The sequence below is a fragment of the Microtus ochrogaster genome, chromosome 19, assembly GCF_000317375.1.
Source record: "Microtus ochrogaster isolate Prairie Vole_2 chromosome 19, MicOch1.0, whole genome shotgun sequence".
Classification (NCBI taxonomy): Eukaryota; Metazoa; Chordata; class Mammalia; order Rodentia; family Cricetidae; genus Microtus; species Microtus ochrogaster.
Genome location: NC_022021.1, coordinates 53382384 through 53398308, shown reverse-complemented (window position 1 = coordinate 53398308; position 15925 = coordinate 53382384). Strand labels below are relative to the sequence as shown.

The following is a 15925-nucleotide window of genomic DNA, read 5'->3' as shown; positions in this document are numbered from 1 at the left end:
TCTTCTACAGTTGATATCCAGTTATGCCAGCACCACTTGTTAAATGGGCTTTCTTTTTTCCATTTGATATTTTTTGCTTCTTTATCAAAGATCAGATGTTCAAAGATGTGTGGATTGATATCCGGGTCTTCTATTTGGTTCCATTGGTCCTCCTGTCTGTTTTTATGCCAATACCAGACGGTTTTCAGTACTGTAGCTCTGTAGTAGAGTTTGAAGTCAGGGATTGTGATGCCTCCAGAAATTCTTTTGGCTATCCTGGGTTTTTGCTTTTCCATATGAAGTTGAGTACTATTTTTTCGAGGTCCTTGAAGAATTTTGCTGGGCATTGTATTGCATTGAATCTGTTCCTTTGTAGCTCTTAATATTTCTTTACTCTGTATGTTTAGTGTTTTGATATTATGTGGCGAGAGGATTTATTTATTTATTTATTTATTTTGGATCCAGTCTATTTGCTGTTCTGTAAGCTGCTTGTTTCTTCATAGGCATATCTTTCTTTAGGTAGGGAAAGATTTTTTTCTAAGATTTTGTTAAATAAATGTTCTATGCCTTTGAGTTGAACTTCTTCTGTACCTGTTATTCTAAGATTTGGCATTTTCATGGTATCCCATATTTCCTGGATATTTTGGGTTAAGCTTTTGTTAGATTTAATGTTTTTTTTAACTGATGAGTCTATTTCCTCTATTGTATCTTCAGCTCTTGAGATTCTCTCTTCCATCTCTTGTATTCTGCTGTTGATGTTTGCGTTTGTGGTTCCTGATCTTTTTCTCATGATTTCTGTTTCTATAATTCCTTCGGCTTGTGTTTTATTGTTTCTATTTCAGTTTTCAAGTCCTGAATAGTTTCTTTCATATGTTTGATTTCTTTTTCTTGGTTTTCTTTAAGTGATTTCCTGATGTCTTCCAATTTTTTGTTTGTCTTTTCCTCAGTGTCTTTAAGGGAATTTCTTATTTCATCTTTAAGAATTTCAAACATTCTCTTGAAGTTATGTTTTAGATCATTTTCTTCTGCTTCATCCATATTTGGTTCAGGTCTTGCTGTTGTATGGTCTTTAGGTTTTACTGGTGTGTGTTGCTCTTTGTAGTGTAGCATGTGATCTTACCTTTTCTACTCATGTTTGCCTCTAGTAGGTGTGGTTGGGGCAGTCTGAGATTCTGTTGAATAATCTTCTAGGTACCAGTGAATCCAAAGCTCAGATGGTTGTTCCTCGTGGTACAGTCAGTGTCACAGTTCTAGTTACCCTGTTGGTTAGTTATTGTTCCTGGAGATAGCTCAGGGCTCCTGTGCTTTGCTATGCTACCTTGCAGTTTACTGTCTCAGGCCTACTTTGGCCTAGGTTGCCGGCTTTGCCCTGTTTCTGTAAATCCTGGTCTGGATCCCCTCCTGCAGAAGTTGGACCTGTTCTGGTGGAGATCACTGACTCTGGATCTGGTCGCTGGCTCAGTCCTGATCCACCAGGACTGGGTTGGCTCCTGGCTTCTGCTCCCAGTGGAGCTTGTTTCCTCAGGCCCTCTCTGTCCTAGGTGTCTTAGTTCCACTCCTGTGGAATTTGATGCCCAAGGTGGAGTTTCTTGCCTCGGAGCAAATGTGGCCTAGGCTTTGACTTCTGTCAATCCTGGTCTGGATTGCCTCCTGCAGAAGTCTCTGGGTTTGAGTTGGACCTGGAAAGGTTTCTGGCTCCCATCTACTGCCTTGTAGGTCCCAGGCTGGGTGCGCGCCTGGGCCTGCAGAGGACCTGCCTACTCCCCCAAAGGTCCCAGACCAATGCTCGGACCTGCAGAGCTCCTGGCTCAGGCCTACTCCCTCTGAGGACCCAGACTCACGCCTGGCCCTGCCAAGATGTCTGGTTCCTGTCTATTCCCTCAGAGGTCCCAGGTTCACTCACCAGACTAGCAGAGGTCCTGGCTCAGGCCTAGTCCCTGGACACCCAGAGACCCACCAGGATCCTGACTTGGGTCTGCTCCCTTGAAGGTTCCAGATTCATGTCTGGACCATCAGCGGTCTCTGGCTCTGGCTCACTTTCTCAGCAGTTACTCCCCTGTACCTGTCTGGTGGAGATCGCTGACTCTGGATCTGGTCTCTGGCTCAGTCCTGAGACTGGTTTGGATCCCAGGACTGGATTTGCTCCTGGCTTCTGCTCCCAGTGGAGCTTGTTTCCTCAGGCCCTCTCTCCATTTTTAATTTTTTTAAAAAACAGATTTGTTTGTTTAGTTGGTTGGTTTTGGTTTTGATTTTTGAGATAAGATCTTACTACATATTCCTGGTTGACTGAGAGCTTGCTTTGTAGACCAGGCTTTGTCTCCTGAGTGCTGGAAATAAAGGCATGTGCTGTAATGCTTGCTCTTAGTGACAGATATTTGAAAGTTGAACTCTAAACTTTATTTTTACTATGACAAAAAGTTGAACCTTACTGTAGAGATTTTTAAATAGACTTAACATAAGTCATTGAAATAAAGATTATGAGTTCAAAATATTATATATTAGCCACCCATATTTTTTTATAATTATCTTAGTATTTAAACTTGTGGAATTTGCTTTTCCGTTAGGTTAAATCATGAGCTTGCCTGCCTCCCTGCCATTTGTCTAATACTTGAATTTTGGTCTAGGAGATAGACAGCTGAGTTAATAAAAGCATGAGAACCTGATTTCTAGCCCTCGAGCTCAAAAAACCTGGGCATTGTCATCCTAGCATTGGGGAAGGCAGAGAAGGAAAACCCCTGAGCCCACTGGCCAGCATTGAGGACCCATATATATCCTGCTAGAAAAAGCTTCCACTTGACTATGATTAAAGCATTGTTTTAGCTCATTCTTACTATAACAATGCCCAAGTCTCCAGAATTGATTGAAAAGGAGGTGTATTTAATTCTCACTTCTGGAGGCTTGAAAGGCCAAGATTTCATAAATTCATATGCCCAGGTTCCCTTAGGCTGTCAGACTACTTTATGCTTGGAGGAAAAACAGAAGGGAATGGCCAAGGAAGCTGAACTTGTTTCATAGTAAACAGTTCCAGTAATAACTAATCTCGTTAAGTGAGAATGTGAGCTCCTACAGATGGTACTAAATTATTTATTAGCACTCTAGTCCCCTCCTTGGAGCCCAGACGCTTCCCATTAGGCCCCTACCTCTGATTGCTCTGCTTTAAGGAAATTAAGCCTCAACATGAGCTTTGGGAGATGAGAAGACAAACCATATTCAGATCATGGCATTCTACACTCATTTTTACCCCTTATACATTCAAGTACAGCCGTCCCGTCTCAATAGTCCCAAAGCCTTAACTCCTACAACTCAGAGCTAGATAAGACAAGTTTTCACATGCAAGATAGAATGCTGGGGTAAGTCATAAGGCAAAATTCTCATTGTAAGGAAGATACGAATAAGTTAGCAGGGCAGCCATTTAAAAGTTCCTCACTAATCAATAGAATTAATAGAAGCCAAGGGTAAGGGCCTCAGCCCAAGGCCTCAGACAACCCTACCTCCAGACGTTAGATTGTTGGTGCTTGCTGTTGCCTGCAGTTTTCTCAGTTGTTGGGTGCTGCTGGTTTCCCTTCTTGTTGCCCCCATGCAGATTCTCTGTAGTAATCCTGTCCTGCCTGGGCTCTCAAGTAGTTTTTCTTTGAATTTAAGTAGAAGCGATCTCAGTGCTTACATTCTGCACACTTACAGAACTTGCACAAGAGCCACCACCAAGGATTATGACCTGTGCTCTGTGGAGTTGTGGCCTGAACTGCACTTGGGTGCTTTAGACCTTTGCTGAAATCTTGGTTCTGGGATTGCATGGTGAAGACAGCTCTCAGGACCCCTACGTGAACCCTGTTATGGAAAGGTTGGCAACCAAGTCCATCTTTGGAATATTTTTTTTTATTGTGTCAGCTAGCTTTTTGTCACTGTAACAAAATGAAATGATGAAAGGAAGGGTTTTTTTTTTTTTTTGGTTCACTGTTTGAAAGTTTCAGTCCATGATCACTTATCTCTTTTGCTTCTGAAGCAATGTATGATAAAAAAAAAAATAGACCATTATGACAGGGAGGGTGAGGGTATTGTGGGGCAACACTTCTCCATCAAAGGCAAGGTGGGGGACCAGGTGGAGAAGATAAGGTGAAAGGTCCCTAGTAAATAGTGTCATCACCTTGGGGGTGGGGGAACAATTTATATTCAGACTGTAATACTTGTTATTCTGATGATTAGCATTTACCTTCCTTCTTTTTTGGAGCTAATTTGTTTAGTTCAACAATATTCTTACATGCTTCACATGAATAAACTGCAAATTTTGTGAGGTTTTAATTCCTTTTTTTTTTTTTTTTTTAACGTTCCCCTTGCTCTCGTGGGGGCCTGCTTGTTGGGGTTTCTTTCCTGCCCAGTTCCCACAGCCAGTAAGGTCCCAAAGAAATCACACAGAAAGACTAAATTAATGATAAACTGATTGCCCCATTAGCTCAGGCTTCGTATTAGCTCTTATAACTTATATTATTAGCCCATTATTCTAGTATATGTTAGACACATGGCTCAGTACCTTTTTTTGTGAGGTAGGTCACATCTTGCTTCTTCCATAGTCTGGACAGGACTGGGAAAAGAGCTTCCTTCTTCCCAGAATACTCCTATTTTCATTGCCCCATCTCTACTTCCTGTCTGGTTGTTCCACCTATACTTCCTGCCTGGCTACTGGCCAGTCAGTGTTTATTTAAAACATAATTGACAGAATATAGACAATTCTCCTGCACCAATTAACAGTGTGATTATATAGTAGTACCTTTGGTATTTCGCTTAGAAATTAGTTTGTCACTGTGATGATGTACATTCAGGTTCTTTCCAATGGATATATAATAAGAGTGGGATTGGGGCTGGATAAAAGAGGGGGTCTGACAAGATGGCTCAGTAGTAAAGTAGTTGCTGTGTAAGCATGAAAGCCTTCAGGTAATTCTACTACTGGTGGTGTGTGCCTATAGGACTGACAACCTGCAAGATACATTGATAGAAGTTTTTCTCATATACTTTGGTTTAAAATGTAAATTGCAAGCCCAGGTATAATGATGCATTCCTTTAATCCCTGAACTTGGGAGGCAGAGGCAGGTGGGGTCTCGGTGATTTTGAGGCCAGCCTGGTCTACAAAGCAAGTTTCAGGATAGCCACTTTGTAAGACTAGGTCTCATGTAGCTCAGCCTGACTCCTAACTTGGCTATATAGCCAAAGATGACCTTGGACCTCTTGGATTCCTCCGTTACCTAACAAGTGCTGGGATCTGAAGAGTGAGCCACTCTGCCCAGTTTTTTCCCAAAATATAGGAAGGAGAAATATGCCACTAAAAGTCAGAGGCTAATGAGGTGGCTCAGTGGGCAAAAGATGCCTACTGCCAAGCCTAACAATTGAATTTGATCTCAGGGACCTATATGGTAGAAGAGAGAACCAGCTCCTGCGTCCTCTTAGCTCCATGTGTATTGTAGCATGTGTGTATCCATACACATAAACACAAATAAAATATAATAGAACATTTTTAAATAAAAAGAAATTATTTGTGATACCAAATTTTAATAAAGCTTCTAAGAAAGGAAAATTGTTGACTTGTATCCAAAAGAATACTCAGTACATTTACAGCCAAATAACAGTTTGATACTATTGATTTTTTTTTGAATGAGAAAACTGATTTTACAATTTATGCAAGTAAGCAGAAGGCTAAGATTATAAAACAAACTCATTACGAAGAGTAAGGTGTGAGAGACTGCTTCAGCCAAGCTCTCTGACAGTATACCTTGGATTCAGAGATGAGGAAGTAGCCTCATGCATATTCACTTCAACTATGACAAGTTCTGTTGCAGATAGAGAAAGCAAATGTGTTTCAGGAAATGAGCGAGTTGGTTTTCAGGAAGGATGGAAGGTGTGTTACCTACACAGTAACTAAATGCCAAGGCATTAAGGACATGAATATGAAAAGGCTGTGTTATATTTTTGAAGAAAATATGAGAAACTGTCTTAAGTTTTCTCAGTTTGGGAAGAATTTTATACAGAAAGACATAATCATAAATATGTTTGCCTTAGAGATGTGTGTTGGTGAAAATGAAATCCTTAGGTTGTATTGTTAGTACAGTGTCTAGTTATTTAGTCAAGTGGCAAAATGCAAATATGACTTCATTTTGCTTCCTCTAGAGTTTAGTGTTAACTGGTGCCTCTGGTTGTTGTTTTTTAATTACATTTATGCATTTAATTTTTTCAGTGTGTTCTTTGCCTGCATGTTTATATGTGTACACCTTGCATGCCTGGTGCCTGTGGAGGCCAAATGAGGGCATTAGCTACCCTGAACTGGAGTTATAGATGGTTGTGAACCACCATGTGGGTGTTGAGAAGTGAACTCTGATCCACTTTTGAAATAAGTTCCTGGCTGTCCTGAGACTTACAGTGTAGCCCAGGCTGCTCTCACCCTTGCAGTAGTTCTCCTGCTTAGTCTCTTTAGTGCTGATGTTACAAGCGTGCGCTACCATACTCACCTGTAATTTAGTTTTAAGCCGGAATCGGTTGGTTGATGTGTGGAGAGCATCAAGAAGGGCAAAATGATTGGAAACAGAGACTAATTGAGAGAGCAATGCATACTATCATACAATACTAATCTGTCTTTGTTTTTCCTTTGGCAGCTACATACATCTGTGCAGTGAATTTTGGTCATTCTCATATGCCCATCCTACTTTCCTCTCATCCCCCTCTACTGTTTAAATTATTCTTCCCAACAGTCTCCACCCCCTTGTTTCCATGTCTTTTTGTGTGTGTATGACTCACCGAGTTAATTAGAGGTGTGACAAGACAGATATGCAAAGCAATAGAGTTAGTGTAAAGAAGGAAGGATCTGGCTGTGAAACAGTTTAATAAAAACCTTAAAATTAATGCTCAGTGTTAGGGACAGGGAAGAATAAAGTATGGCTGTTTGGAAAGTAAACAGAAGACAATCTCTTTTTATTATTTGTATAGGGTGTGTGTATGTGTGTGTGCGCATGCATGTGCATGTACGCATGTTTATAATGGTTGTTGGATTCCCTGGAGTTGTGATTACAGATTTGAGCCACCTAGTATGGGTGCTAGTGCTCTTAACTGCTAGACCTTCTATACCCTTAATAAAGGAGTATCTAAATCCATGCTGTCAGTGGAACTATTAAAATTAATAGCTTAATTAAATTAATATATAGTGTCATGGAAGCAGCAATGTGTGTGTGTGTTTCAAAAAAATAATCCCACCTTTTCAGAGGTACAGCTGAGAGATCATATGTTCAAAGGTTCAAATACCCCGTTTAAATCAGTATATCAGTTGCTAGTACTTAATACACTTTAAGTATTTGTTTATTGGTTGATTGCTTTAGAGATATGGTTTTATGTAGCCCAGGCCTAACATGAACCCAGTATGTAGTTGAGAATAGCCTTGAACACTTGACTTTTAGCTTCTACTTCCCAAATTCTGAGATTATAGGTTTGCACTGTTGTGTTCAGCTAAAATTTGAATTTTTATAAGACTTCTGCAAATTTTTATGTCATGCATATATATGTGTGTATATATTATGTGCGTGACTTAATATATATATAGTGATTGACAGTAATCATATATATAATGCTTTAAATTAATGCTACTTTTATCATTAATACAATATTAGCATTATAGTCTTTAATGTGCAGTTTTTGTTTTAAGTACTTAAAATTTTGTAAATAATGTACATTTTAAAGTAAGTTATAAATGCTCTAAGGGTTTCATCTGCAAGTGATGGTATGCATAATTTTAATCCTAGCTCTTGGGAGGCAGGACAGATGGATCTCTGAGTTTGAGGACAGCTGGGTTACACTGAAACTCTGTCTGAAACAAACAAACAAACAAACAAAAAAGAGGGTTTAAGTTAACCCTCTTTTTAACATGTGCAAATTTCTTTTGTCAGCATTTTATTCGGTAATACATAGATGTATAAAGTAGTTTCTGTTCTTGGCTGATGTGGGATTCCCCTCTTTATGCTATGAATATGTTTTATTACCATTGGTTAATAAAGAAAGCTGATTGGGCCAGTGGCTTAGCATAGTAAAAGCAGGTGAGAAACCTGAACGTAGATATATAGAGAGTAGGAAAACTCAAATAGATGCCATGTAGCTTCCAAAGAAGAAAGACACTGGGAAACCTTACTAGTAGGCCACAGCCTCGTGGCAGTACATAGATTAATAGAAATTGGTTAATTTAAGATATAAGAGTTAACCAGGAATATGCCTAAGTTATTGGCCAAGCAGTGTTGTAATTAATATAGTTTCTGTGTGATTATTTGAGTCTGGGCAGCTGGAAACGAATGAGCAGTCTCCGTATACAAAATGGTGTTTCAAAGTGGAGCCACTATATCTACATAAAAACTGAAAGAGCTTGGGAAGGATTCTAAACACAAAAGAACAGAGTTAAGCACAGCTTCTTGGTAGCCTTTTTTTTTTTTCAGATGGGCTGTTTGCTCTCAGCGAGCGGTGGTGTTGTTCCTCTTAAGGGAAGGCTTCCTGACTCAGCATTAGCAGTAAAAATTGCATGGCTTCCTGGTTCCTGCTAGTAGCATGAACTCTGGCTCTTTCATGAGGTCCTGCACTTAAAAGGGATTTATGAGCAGCATGCTACAACTTGCTTAATGGCAACATAGACTGCCTGTGTCCCTGAAGCTGGGGCATTGAGCATGGCTCACAGAGGCAGTGAACATGCCTTTGCCATGTCGAACTGGGCAGAGCAAACAGGCAGGGCCATGGAATTGATCCTAGCCACAGCAACTTAGCATTTAAAAAAGAAGCAGCAGCGCTCCTAGACAGAAAGTGATTACAGATACACAATAAAGACAGATTCAGACAGAAATAAACCTCTGAATGGATTATAGTGTGTTTAAAAAGATGTACGTAGGCTTGGAAGAGAGGGGGGAAAGAATATAAACAGTTAGAAAAAGAAGTAAATGGTCTTAAAAAAATAAAAAGTCTTTAAAGAGGCAGAATACAGACAGTTATAGATTAAAGAAGTAGAGAAAATTAAGCCATGTAAAGATAGTATATACACAGTGAGTCTGGATTATGTATATTATTGTGTTTTGTTTGAATTTTTTGACTGCAGAGACATTTGATTCTGGGGCTGCTAAATTAACCCCAACATAAATATTTTAGAGGTATCTTGACTTCAAAATTTGAGTATGAAGATGTGTTGCTTTGGAAAAGAGGTTCTGCTTTTGTTCCACAGAAGATGAGAACCTGTGGATTTCCTCCAGGATAATGTGGTTTGATGAAACGAGATCCCCAAAAAGTCTCTGTGAAACCTAAAAATAATTCTTGCTTGATAACTGTTTTGTATATGTAATTTTATTTTGTTAAAGTTAAAACCTTTCTTTTTATTTATACAGAAGAGGGGAGATGGTGTGGGATGTCCTTCTGTATATGTGTTGCTTTTATTGGTTGATGAATAAGGCTGCTTTGGCTTATAACAGAATAGAATATAGCCAGGCTGGAAGAGATAGAGAGAGAGAATAGGTGTAGTCAGGAGATGCCATGTAGCTGCTGAAGGAAAAAGATGCCTTCTGGTAGGCCATAGCTTTGTGGTAATATGTAGATTGGTAAAAATTGGTTAATTTAAGGTGTAAGAGCTAGCTAGAAATACACCTTAGACATTGGCCAAGCAATGTTGTAATTAATATAGTTTCTGTGTGATTATTCGGGTCTGGGTAGGCAGGAAATGAATGAGCAGTCTCTAGTTACGCTTGACTAGTCCAATGGAAGTAAAGACATGAAATAAGCAATAAATATTTGGTGGATACATAATCTGAGAATCTATTGGTCTGATTCTATGAATTTGTTCTAAGGAAATAAGCAGCAAGTATATAGTGACATAAATATTGATATTCTGTTCATAATACTGGAAATGTAACCTCAGAAACTACTATGAACTCAAGTAAACAGAATACTATATAGTGATTTAAATTAATGATTATCTCTATAGTTACTGACTGGTAAAGTCCATAGTCCATTGAAAGGGGAAGGAAACAAATCCAAAGCACTCTGTATCCTAGTCTGTCTATTGATGACAAGATTACAGTCATCAGAGAAAGTATGCTTAGTAGATTTGCTCAGGCAACATGTGGAAGAGGACATAAAGATTACTATTTCCCAGGCTTCGGGAACTCATTCTTTTTCTCTGTCTTTAGTTTGCATCAAATATGATTTAAAGTGATTTTCACATAAGTAATCTTTTTACTTATATAGTATAACAGTTAATCTTGTGATTTTTTATTTTTTTGTATACCACAGCTTCAGTTTGGATTCATAGCAATTTTGTTTCCTAATCACTAGACTGTTTGATGGCATAAAATTTTAATCACCTGTGTCGCTGTGGCCATTGATCACATAGACTTTTGTTCTTATCTTATACCCTGAGTTTCTGGACTTGATTTTATGAAACTAATGGACAAAGTTCTTTTGTGAAAATTCCTTGTAAAATTGTCACATCATACATATATGGATGTGTGAGCATTGTGTATGCAAATTGTTAAGTTAATAATTATTATTAACCATATTTAAGAATGCTGTCATTCATTGCTTTTAAAATGTGTGTTTTATTCCCACTTAGGCCGAATACACCAAGCAATGGTAACATCTTTAAATGAAGATAATGAAAGTGTAACAGTTGAGTGGATAGAAAATGGAGACACAAAGGGCAAGGAGGTACGGTTTCTGAGCTAATCATCATTTCTAGTCAAGATTCTGAATACAAAATAAAACAGAAAGCCATATAATTTTATATGATGTAGACATTCTGTATCATTCCTTTAAGAACTTTCAAATAGTGACTGCAGAGATGATTCAGTGGTTTAAGATAAATGGCTGCTTTTCCAGGGGACCCTGGTTCAATTTCCCACCCCAGCATGGTTGTTCACAGCCATGTGTAATAGTCCCAGAGGATCCAACACTTTTTTGGTTTCCGGGGGCACCAAACATGCACACAGCACACAGATATTCATGCCAATAAAACCCCTATACACATGAAGAAAATCCTCACTGGAAAGTGAGTTTAACCCAGAGAAGGAGTCTCTCCTTGTGTCACCTGTTGTTTGGCTCAGTGCACAAGATTTGACAATTGTTGTATATAAGTAACAATTACAGTTTTGATGGTCACTTTTTACCAATATTATTAAAAAACAAGTGTAAAGTATATGTGGGTTATTATTCTGAGCACTGTAATTTGCAAAGTGGTGTCGTGTCATCTTTAAGTTTGAAGTCATTTAAGAGTCATCTGCTCTATAACTCCCATGTTTTTGTTTACACAGATTGATCTGGAAAGCATCTTTTCGCTTAACCCTGATCTTGTACCTGATGAAGAGATTGAACCCAGTCCGGAAATACCTCCACCATCATCATCCTCAAAAGTGAACAAAATTGTAAAGGTAAGTGATAAATTTAGGGGTGTGTGTGTGTATGGTGCTTGTGCGCGCATACATGGGCTCTTGCTCTCGCTGACTTGAGACTGGTAGACTTTGAAGAATATGTATGTGTTAAGTATTGTTTGATTTACATTTTAAAAAAATTCTTTCTGCCTTCTGTATCCATGTTATACATATATGCCTTCCTGAGTTAGGGTTGTCTAGTTCACAATTCATGACAGTCTTTAGATCATATCATAATTTCTTGCCTCATTAGGATTTTTGGAGGACTAATAGCTTCTCAGGAGAGTTGAGTTAAAGTTGCTTTTTTCTCAGTGTTGAATGACAAAATACCTGTTTGTTAAGAGTAATAACTATTCTGGTACTCTGAAGTGATGAGCAGTTGTAAGGGTATTGTAACTAGCCATATGTTGTTAGAAAGAAGGTGTTGCAAGGGCAGTGCTGCCACCTCCATGTTCTGTAGCTCTGCAAAAGTGAAAAATCCTTTAAAAGTAGTTCTTCCATGCTCTTGAAATTTTTTACTATTAGTAAATTCCATGAAAATACAATGCCTTTAAAACCAGACAGTCCTGCTATGTTGTTGAACAACCTCTACTTCTTAGTGTTTGATTCAGTGACATCTGTTGATTTTTCTACTTTGTCCAGGTACTGTGTTAATTCACAAATGAATGTGACATGACTTTCAAGCCTATAGGAACTCCATATTTTGCAAGGAAAACATTTATAAACATGCAAGCGTATTATAGAGACTTAACCATCCTCAAAATATTCTGCTTTTAAACTACGTACATGAACATAAATCAGTTTGAGTTCTTTTAATTTAAGCATAGCGAGAGTCACTGCTTAAAGGTCTTTAATATACATGGACAGTTTCCATATACATCTTCAATGCCTTAATAAATTGGCATATTTTTATCTACCCTTCCCATTCCCTTGTTGAAATCAAGCCCAGTTTTTCCCCTTTGCCTAGGCATTCTACCACTGAGCTCTATTCACCTTAACCTTGATGTGTTGTTGTTAACAGTGGCTTCCCATTAAAATCACTTAATGCATTTTTAAAAGTACTGATTTCCAGGCCCCCACTTTGGGAGATAAATACCGCTATCCAACTACTACCTAATCTGATTGGAATGTGCAGCCAGGATTGAGTATAACTAAATCATTTGCTGTGGGTTTGTTTTTAAGTAAATTCACTCTAGTAGCTATATAAATGGGATCAGAAGTTGGTTGCCTTAATCTATGCTGTGGCCAAACCTTTCAAACCTGTAGTGAAACCTTTTTAGGATAACTGGCTGTCAATGTTTCATAGTACTTTGATATTTCAGTTTAATAAAGGAGTCAATACTGTATTACCTCCTTAGACCCAAAGATTACTACTAATTTCTCTTTTTTTTTTTATTATTGAGAAAAGGAAAAAAAAACACGTTTCCGCCTCCTCCCAGCCTCCCATTTCCCTCCCCTTTCCCCCCTCCCCCACTCCTCTCCCCCTCCCTCTCCAGTCCAAAGAGCAGTCAGGGTGCCCTGCCCTGTGGTAAGTCTTAGGTCCTCCCCCCTCCGTCCATATCTTGGAAGGTGAACATCCAAACTGGCTAGGCGCCCACAAAGCCAGAAAATTAAGTAGGATCAAAACCTCTTGCCATTGTCCTTGGCTTCTCTTCAGCCCTCATTGTTCGCCATTACTACTAATTTCTCAATCCCAGATCAAATTACTCCAAAATCCAATGTTTTAACATTTTTATTTATTAATATTTTATTCTTGTTTGTGTGTGATATTGGCTGTGTGCATGCCATGTCATTCATGTGGAGATCAGAGGACAGCTTTCAGGAGTTGGTTCTCACCTGCCCTCCTTCCACCCCCTTGTTGGACTGGGATCTCTTGTCTCTGCTCTACTGTGTACCCCAGGCCCTTGTCTTGCTGCAGGAGTATTGGGAATACAGGAGCACACAATAACACCTGGCTATTTGGGGAGGGGTAACCTAGGATCTAGTCAGGATAGACTTGTGAACCATCTTGCCTCCCCCCAAATGCATGCATGCATGCATGCATTCATTCATTCATTCATTCATTCATTCATTTATTTATTTATTTTGAGAACAAACGTCAGACCACACGAGAGAAATTACACCTGAAACCTTATGTGATGAGTTTCAGTCTGGATGAAGCTATGCCAAAAGTATTATATAAAATTATCTTCACTGAGGTTTGGAGTCCCTGGTTAAGAGCACTTGCTCCACAGTCGTGAGGATTTGAGTCTACCTAACTAGCACATGTGTAACTAAAAAGCAGATGTGACTGGTGCTCTACACACCTGGAACCACAGCTCTGTGGGGTAGAGACTGAAGGATTGCTGGGGCTTTGCTGGCTGCCAGCCCAGTTCCAGGTTCTGAGTAACCCTATCTCATGGGAATAAGGTGGAACATGACAGCAGGTACCAGATGTCATCCACTAGGTTTCACATACAGACACACACACAGTCTTCAGGCTATATGTATATATAAATGAATTTTCATTTAAAATTAAGTCATATTTCCAAAATGTCTGATTTTACACACATGAGTGCACATATACAAATATTCCAAGACATGAAAAAAACATAAAACATTTCTGGACTCAGGCTTTTCAGATATTAGATACCCAGCCTGTACACGATTTTGGCAAGATAGCATTATAATGTAGTTACTTAACCTCATTTTACTTCAGATCTCATATCAAATGGAAGTAAACATAAAACACTTTCTGAGATCTGCTGTAATTGTAATGGATTAATGATGGAAATAGTCAAACCTGAGCATCAAGGGCCTTCCAGTCTGCTTTGATGTATGATCTCCATAATTCTGAGAACAAACTACAAGCTTTTTCCCTTCTCCCACCCCCTCCCTTTTCTTTTTCTCCCTTTCCTCTGTGTTGATGTGTTCCTTTCCGAATAATAATGAAAACATTAATACGGAATGTCATTCTTAAAACTGGACTTTAAAATGTGAAGATTTCTATACTTTACCTGAGCTCAGAATTAAGAAAATAATGACTCTACAGAATTGTGTAAAACTGATAAGAATAATGTCTTTAGAGCAAGTTATCTTTGAGAACTTACCTTTCTTATTCCTGAATATATGGGGGATTTCGATACATGCCTCCTGCAGACACTTGACTATTGATAAATTAGAAAGTTGTTTGATAATTTATAGTTTTTCTACATTTGGTTTTATATTATTATTGTCTTTCTGTTTAATTAAATGAAGCTGGGCCACTGATTGCTGTGAGGAATGAAGAGAAAAAAATTAATATTTTCTTTTGTAGAACCGACGAACTGTGGCATCTATTAAGAATGACCCTCCCCCAAGAGATAATAGAGGTGAAGTAAAATGTTATCCTTTAATCTTGCCTACTGACATTTAGCATGGCCTTGATGAGGTATATCAAAAGTAAATGTTACCCTTAGTGTTTTGTTTTAACCATACATAGTTAATTTTAAGATTAGTATTCCTAGTTTCTTAATATCCCAATTGCATTAATAATTTCTCTTTAGTTTAAAAAAATAGGAGATAGTCATAGTAAGACATGCCTGTAAATTGAGTGCTTGGGAAGCAGAAGCAGGAAGACGCTGCAAGTTGGATGCCAGTCTATTCTATATAGGGAATTCTAGGCCAGAAGGGCTACAAAGCAAAACTCTAAATAAGACAAAACAAAAAATTCAGAAATGTATGTGGTAAATAGAAACTCCACAAAACATGTAGTTTTTGTCCATTTCCCTCAGTTTTCAACATTTGAGGAGGACATTAGAGAAAGAAGAAATGAGGGTGGGGTCCGATGGGTGATGATGTCACAAGGATGGATTTCCTTATCATTGGATTGGTCATAATTTTCTGACTAAGAGGATTCCAAAAAGTTTAAAGGTTAACTTTAGAGTTGGGAAGAGAAAATTTGAATGGACATAAATTACAGTTGGCTTCAAGTTTTATATATTCTGAGTCAGGACACAGAGACAAAACTAACTTGTTTTTGCTGCTCAGCAGCTCAGAACTATTGTACAGTTGTATGTCTCTGTGAGCACGGATGTAATACAAGATGGGCCAGAGAGGACATTAGAAGTAGAGAGGAGAAAGTCCTTTCCTTACCATCCTCCAAATCTTTGTAGACCTTGTATTTTTTGGTAAATTTTCTGAGCCTATATGCATGGGTATGTGTGTGTGGGTGTTTGAAACAGGGTCTCTGTAGCCCAGGTTTGTCTTGAAAATGTGATAGGCAGCCAAGAATGATCTTGAGCTCCTGATCTTCTTGACTCCCTCCAGTGCTGGCATTACACATGCACCACCACATCCAGCTTTCTGTTTGTATTAAATTTGAAGTTCCTTTTTGCATTTTTATGCCATCTATAATGGGGAACTACTCTACTGAAGATTTGCATGTTGGGGAGCAAAGATTGAAATCTGGAATGTAAGAAAGGTTGGAAGGACTTTTACATTTGTTTTCTATGTGTTTGAATCATGTATATTTTCTTAAAAATGAAAATGCCTTTGTATTGCACATA

The 15925-nt window shown here is 38.5% G+C and overlaps 1 protein-coding gene and 1 non-coding gene across 5 annotated transcripts in view; both read left to right on the top strand.

Annotated features, from left to right (window-relative positions):
- Window positions 1-15925, top strand: part of Kif2a (kinesin family member 2A) — a 57050-nt gene that overhangs the window by 17583 nt on the left and 23542 nt on the right. For all 4 annotated transcript variants that reach the window (XM_005356763.3, XM_013349788.1, XM_005356762.3 and 1 more), the window contains exons 2-4: window positions 10586-10680; window positions 11283-11399; window positions 14695-14749. In XM_005356763.3, coding sequence (XP_005356820.1) covers window positions 10586-10680; window positions 11283-11399; window positions 14695-14749 — 267 coding nt within the window. The remainder of the gene's footprint in view (window positions 1-10585; window positions 10681-11282; window positions 11400-14694; window positions 14750-15925) is intronic.
- Window positions 14158-14237, top strand: LOC113457196. Its single transcript, XR_003377819.1, has one exon. It is a non-coding gene; the product is annotated as a small nucleolar RNA U2-19 (small nucleolar RNA).